Consider the following 5911-nt stretch of genomic DNA (forward strand, 5'->3'; position numbering starts at 1 on the left):
GGATGCTGCTGAGCCAGAGGAATGAGAAAGGCTGTGTGAGAAGCGGGTCGTGGCTTTTCTTGTGGTTTCCTCACCTGCCCCCCATCTTATGTTTGCTATTGCTGAGGATCAAAGTCTCTGGCCACCTGCCTAGCCTTCCTTGCCAGTGGCCTGCACCCTGGGTACTGTTCTTTCTGACTGTGGGTTTGAGCCTGGCACTCTACTCCCTTCCCAGGCTCAACTTCTGGAACCCTAAGCCCCATATTCCAGCATCCACACAGGCGATGACCCTCTGGTATCCCTCCGGAAGCCTCTGTCTCTCCTGGCCATTTGCTCAGGCCAGGCTCCACTGCTCTTACTTCCCTTCAGTTCTGGGAGAGCACTCTCAGACCTCTCTCTGGGTGCCCCTCGGATTTGGAGCTGCTGGAGTCTGGAGCACCAACCTCCCTCCTCCACTATAACACAGTGCCATCAGCAGCGGAGGAACTCACTGACCCAGTGGGCAGAAGCCAGGCCACCTGGGATCTCCCCATTCAGCCAGAGGATCGAGAATTCTAGAGCTGCTTATACCCCACTTCCAGCATCAGCTGGGGACACCCTGGCCTCGCCCAAGTGCCAGTCCCATCTCGTAATATTGTAGTGCTTACCCAGGACCCCATCCACTCCTCATGTGCAGAGGACATTGTGGGATAGCTTCAGGGACTGTCATTCTCATTGAGTGCCAGGATGTGCCTGGAATGACATCCAGAACTGTCCCAGCCAGTGGGTCTGGGCTATCTGTGTGGACTGCCCCTTGGTCTTTACTTTGGCCACCAGCAGCCCTGGACTGACCCACAACTCCCATCCTACTCAAGCTGCAAAATGTGGCTGTGAGCCCCTGGCCTTGAGAGAGAGAGTACTTTTGTCTCAAGCCCTCCCTGGAGCTCATGGCCTCGTCAGCTAGCAGTGAGCATTGTCTTAAAGGAGATGACCATTCATGGCCTGAGGACATTTGGGACCAGGGCAGCAATGAATCAATGGGAGGGGGAGGGGTGCTTTGATGCCAAAGGCTCTTGGTTTCTTCCAGAAAGCCTCTGCCCCCACCCCATAGCCCTCTGCTCAGACAACACTGAAAGCACAGCCCGATTGGTCTTTAGGAAAGGCAGGGAACTGGGTTCAGATGAGGATATAGAAAGAGGGGTCCAGAGATACAGTGGGCAGGAGCCCCCAGGAGAGGAGGCTGCAGGGAGGAGGGACAGACAAAGCCTCTATGCAGGGCTGCAAGCCACAGCTCTGGGTGGCTAGGGCGTTGGAGGACAGGAAAATCTGAAGATGTGATCCCTACGCTTTTCTTTATTTTATTTTTTTAAATATATTTTTAGCCCTAGCTGGTTTGGCTCAGTGGATAGAGCATCGGCCTGTGGACCAAAGGGTCCCGGGTTTGATTCCAGTCAAGGGCATGTACCTTGGTTGCAGGCTCCCCGCTGGCCTGGGCCCTGGTCGGGGCATGTGCAGGAGGCAACCAATCAATGTGTTTCTCTCACATTGTTATTTCTCTCTCTTTACCTCTTCCACTCTCTGTAAATCTCAAAGGAAAAATATCCTCGGTGAGGATTTAAAAAATATATATATAAATTTATTTATTTGATTGATTTCAGAGAGGAAGGGAGAGAGAGACAGCAACATCCATGCTGAGAATCATTGCTTGGCTGCCTCCTACACGCCCCCTACTGGGTATGGAGCCTACAACCCAGGCACGTGCTGCCCTGACCGGAACTGAACCATGACTTCTTGGTTCATAGGTCGATGCTCAACCACTGAGCCACGCCAGTCGGGCCCTATGCTTTCCTTTAAAATTGACCAGCTGGAAGAGGGTGATATAGGACCTGGGCTGGAGATGACAAGGACCTACATTAAACTGGGAGAAAACAAAATACCCAGAGTGAGAGGTGATTGATAAGGGGAGCATATTTGTGGAGGAAGTTCAAGTGCTTGTTGTGTGAGCTCTGGCCCTGGACAGAGAGCCTTGTAACAGGAGCCTTCATCTACCCCAAAACTTTATCCCTGACCATTTGCCCCAGCTCCACTATGAATCCCAATCTTTGACTCTGAGAACTTTGGTACTCTAGGGCCCATAAATATTTTTCAGCTTCTCAGACTTCCAGTGGTTTTCAGCAGGAATCCTAGGCTGTTCTATCTCTTGCTCATCTCTCATCTTTGGGGCCACCTCCCAGTATTTGATTTTGTTGGATATTCTGGTTTTGCTTTTGTTTTTACCTAGTCTGACTCTGTCACCTCCAGCCCCGAGAAAGGGTCTCCAGAGCCCCCCAAAAGGCAAGTGTTGGCCCAGAACCTCAGAGGGTCCCAGCCTGCCTCCAGACCCTGCCCTGTACGGGTCCCCCCAGGACCTTCACAGCCCTCAGTGAGGTCTGGGCCTGGGGTCAGCAGCCCACGCTGCTCACTATGGTGCTGTCTCCCTGTTGTGTCTCCCACTGCCTTCCCTGCTGCACCTGCCCCTCCCCGCCCCGCCCCGGAGTCATGCCCTCTAGCCCCCCGCTGGCTGCTGCCTCCTCCATGTCCCTCCCGGCGGCTGCCCCCACCACCAGCGTCTTCTCCTTCTCACCTGTCAACATGATCTCCGCTGTCAAACAGAGGAGCGCCTTTGCCCCCGTGCTGCGCCCACCAAGCTCCCCAACCCAGGCCTGCCCCAGAGCCCACGGAGAGGGGCTTCCAGGTGAGTGAGTGGTTCATTCTGCCCCACTGAGGCCCGGTGGAGCAGCTGGGCTTGAGGGGCCCGTGCCATCCACATCTCACCAGACCTCATGCCAGCTGACCAGTTCTCCCTGTAGGGTACAGAGCAAGGAGCTTTGTATGAGTCCAAGGGGACCCCACTTCCCTGTCCTCATAGCTTGGGATGATCACCACTCCTGATGCTATCAACTGGCCACTTGACCAAGGGAAAGGGGACTCAAATTCCAGTTGGAGAAGGTCTGAAAACCATCCCAAGGCCCCACTCCCATCCAGTTGAACCCAGGGCAGAGACCTAATACTCAGCTGGAGGAACCCCACGTGGACTGCATGCTTTTTACCTGTGTGTCCACTGGAGGGTAGCACACACCACTGTGAGGGACTGGGTCGCTTGCTGATGGAAGGGGACTGGCCTTGGACAAAGTTTAGCCCAGCTTCCTCTCCCCCATTTTCCAGATAAGAAATTGAGACCACATCATCCCTCCACATCCCAATTGTGAAATGGTTGTCATTTGCCACTTCATTTATCAGTCTCCTCCAACTCAACATCCAATTTCACAGCCTGAGCCCTAACCAATAGTGTATAGCGAGTCAAAAGAAGTCACATCCCCTAGAAGATGACTGTTAGGATGGGCTTGTTAGATAATGCCCTAGGATGATTTGAAAGGGCAATCCTTTTTTTGCCTTGTTTTTTTTAACCCAAGACAGTTTAAAATGTGAGGGACATCAATACCAACCATGGGAGGTGGGTAGGCAGGGGCAAGGGTGATGGGAGTGATGAATGTCATGGAGATAGGGGAGGAAGCCACGCTGATGCTGCCACTGTATTGGGTATCAGTGCTCCTGGAGGCTGACCTCTTTTCTTTTCTGTCCTGGTACCTGGCCATCTGCTTCCTCACCTCGAGCCAGGCCCTCTGGCATGCCTCACCTAACTTTCTGCAATGCTGGTTCCAGACCAGAGCTAGGTCTGGCTGACTACCTCCAAGGCTCTTGATAGCACTGTACTCAGCTCTGTATACTGTCCCCAGCCCAGGGAGGACAGGCAGATAAGCTCCCCAGGCTACACATGGCTTATAGCCCCTCCCCTTGGTTACTACAGACCAGCCTTTTGAGGATTCTGAGAAGTTCCACTCTCCAGCCCGGGGGCTTCAGGGCCTGGCGTACTCCTAATTACGGTAAGTCTCTGGCTGGTCCTTTCCCAGCCTTAGATGGGCTATCTCTCCAAAAGACCTTAGCAAGTATGGGGAGCTGGGGCCCAGGTCTTCCTCTCCAGGGCCCATCTAGACAACTGTCAGGGCCACGGAGCCCATGCAGTGGCCCAAACTGAACAAGTGTCAAGAAGTGGCTTCCTGTCCCCTGCAGCCAGCCTTCATTCAAGACCTTCTCTCCATCTCCCAACCAGGTCTGCAGGTCTGGCCCCTGCTGGCCCGGACTGGAGGTCCCACCAGGATTCACACCCATGCCCTGGATGGCAGCACAGACAGATGCAGGGCCAGGGCTGTGGACAGACCTCAACCCATGGGCCTGAATGGGGAGAGGACTTCCTCCCCATGCTCCAGGCCCTCCACAGGCTTCTTTCACCTCCCTTTCTTGGGGCTGGTCGAAGCCCCAGCACTGTGCTGATGCTTTTGGCAGGAGAGCATCCCAGGGAGGTGCTGGGATGTAGGACTTCATACTCTGGACCGGTTCCTGTGGAAGAGATGGACTTTGTGCAGACCTGAGGCATCAGGTGACAGGAGCACAGGAAGTCGACTGTGGGAAAGAGGATAGCTCAGGGAGAGGTGGCCTGGGAAGATCCCATTTGTGTCTGGCCCATCTCGCTGGCCCAGCGCCCACTTCTCTTTAGGGCAAGGGAGATGTCCAGCAGCCTCAGAAGGCTTGCCCAGGCTCCCATGGAGCTTCTGATGGCCGCTTGGCCCCATGGCTGCCCCACTCCCATCGCAGCCTGCACTCTCACGCTTGCCACATCATGAATCCCAGTGGAGGCTTCAGGCATGGCAGTGCAGAAGAGGGGGTGCTAGGCCCCTGAATTATGGGTCTTCCTCCCAATAGATGTCTCATGGACTCTGACCCCCACACACATGACTCTGTTGGTCCCATAGAACCATGGAACGGGCCCAGCTGCCCCTGGACTCACACTCTGCTCTGTTGGGGTTGGAGAAAACAGAACAATAAACACAGATGCAGGTGGCCACACGGCCTCTCCTGCCTGCTTCCTTGGCGTGGGTCTTCTTTTCTAGGCTTCTCATGAAGCCCGTCCAAAACATGCCCCTGGACAGCCTTCTTGCACGTTGGGCTTTTTCAACAGCCCCAGAGTTCAACTGAGCAACTATTCCCTACCCAGGTCTGCTTTCAGGTACTGTGTGGGGGTGTGGGGAGAAGGCGTACAGGCCTGAGGACCCCGGACATGGGCTCAGCCCTGAGATCTTTGGCTGGGAGCACATTCTGGCCACTGAGGACTCCGTCCCCTAGCTGTCTGGCCAGGACCAAAGTAAGGATTGTCATCCCCCAGGATAGGGGTTGCTGGGGACCAGAACAGAGAAAATTAAACATTACCTAGGTGTACACAGGCCCAGAAGTAAGATCCCTCCTGACTAGAGGCTGCAGGGCCTCCCTTGGGCTGGGTGGAGTGGCTTTTGGCTCCCAAAGTTGCTATCTGAGTGAGGTCTGACCCCAGGCCTAGCCACTTTCTGGCTTTCCTGTCTCAGAGTTTTGGAGGAAGGATAGTAAAGATGCAAGATTCCTGGACTCATTTACCCCCTCTCCCTGTTGTTCCCCTGAGACATGTGCCCGAGACCTCAGACCTGGGGAGCCACTTTTTTGACTCATTGTCCAGGGATTCCAGTGTCCAGGCTGGTGGCACTCTTTGGCTCTGACCTGGGGAAATCCTATTCTTCCCCAACCCATGTGCCCATGCCCTACAGCCCTCTGGGCAAAGACTCTGCCAAGGCAGATGGGCTGGTCCTGCCACTTCCTTCTCTTGTGATCCTGGCCAACATCTGGGACCATAACAGGTAGCCTTCTGGTCACCCTCCCCTATTTATAGTGCTTGCCTGGTCTCCCCCTCAGTTCCTGTTTCCAGCCTGTGTTGCAGAGCCCTGAAGCCTGCCATCCCACACCCTGCTCCATTCAGAGTCTGAGCAGTTCCTACTGCCTGGGGCTCTCCACTGCAGTCCACTGGACTGGATGCAGATGGTAGCCGGAC

At 54.8% G+C, this 5911-nt stretch overlaps 1 protein-coding gene across 1 annotated transcript in view; it reads left to right on the plus strand.

Annotated features, from left to right (window-relative positions):
• The window catches only part of EBF4 (early B cell factor 4), a 53238-nt gene extending 48311 nt beyond the window's left edge, over window positions 1–4927 (plus strand). The window contains exons 11-13 of the mRNA XM_023760267.1: window positions 2495–2692; window positions 3806–3881; window positions 4109–4927. Coding sequence (XP_023616035.1) covers window positions 2495–2692; window positions 3806–3876 — 269 coding nt within the window. The 3' untranslated portion in view covers window positions 3877–3881; window positions 4109–4927. The remainder of the gene's footprint in view (window positions 1–2494; window positions 2693–3805; window positions 3882–4108) is intronic.
• Window positions 4928–5911: the final 984 nt, after the last annotated feature.

Source organism: Myotis lucifugus, unplaced genomic scaffold, assembly GCF_000147115.1.
Source record: "Myotis lucifugus unplaced genomic scaffold, Myoluc2.0 scaffold_178, whole genome shotgun sequence".
NCBI lineage: Eukaryota > Metazoa > Chordata > Mammalia > Chiroptera > Vespertilionidae > Myotis > Myotis lucifugus.